The sequence below is a fragment of the Neophocaena asiaeorientalis genome, unplaced genomic scaffold, assembly GCF_003031525.2.
Source record: "Neophocaena asiaeorientalis asiaeorientalis breed wild unplaced genomic scaffold, Neophocaena_asiaeorientalis_V1.1 scaffold87, whole genome shotgun sequence".
In the NCBI taxonomy this organism is placed as follows: Eukaryota; Metazoa; Chordata; class Mammalia; order Artiodactyla; family Phocoenidae; genus Neophocaena; species Neophocaena asiaeorientalis.
In genome coordinates this window covers 3,489,244-3,489,504 of record NW_020175432.1, presented here as the reverse complement: position 1 = coordinate 3,489,504, position 261 = coordinate 3,489,244, and the positions used below count along the sequence as shown (strand labels likewise).

The 261-nt window shown below is 62.8% G+C and overlaps 1 protein-coding gene across 1 annotated transcript in view; it reads left to right on the top strand.

Moving 5' to 3' along the window:
- The first annotated feature begins 140 nt into the window (after positions 1-140).
- Positions 141-261, top strand: part of HAPLN4 (hyaluronan and proteoglycan link protein 4) — a 4,463-nt gene continuing 4,342 nt past the window's right edge. Inside the window, exon 1 of the mRNA XM_024767480.1 lies at positions 141-164. Within this exon, the coding sequence (XP_024623248.1) occupies positions 141-164 (24 nt within the window). The remainder of the gene's footprint in view (positions 165-261) is intronic.

The window sequence follows — 261 nt, the reverse complement described above, 5'->3', positions numbered from 1 at the left end:
CCGCCGTCCACCTCCCTCCTCCCCTTGCAGGCAGACGCCGGGATTGCGCCGCCTGCAGGGACCTGCCCAGTCCTTCCTGCGTGTGCAGGGAGCGCAGTCCCGGCACATAGGGGCCGCTGGTCGGGGGCCGCACCGGCAGAATGGTGAGTCGGGCTGTGGGTTCGGTAGGTCCTCCTCTGGGATTCTGTCTCTGTTTCTTTGATCTACATCTCTCAGTGTTTCTCTCTTCAGTCCCTCTCTCCTTCTCATCTCTCCCATCTC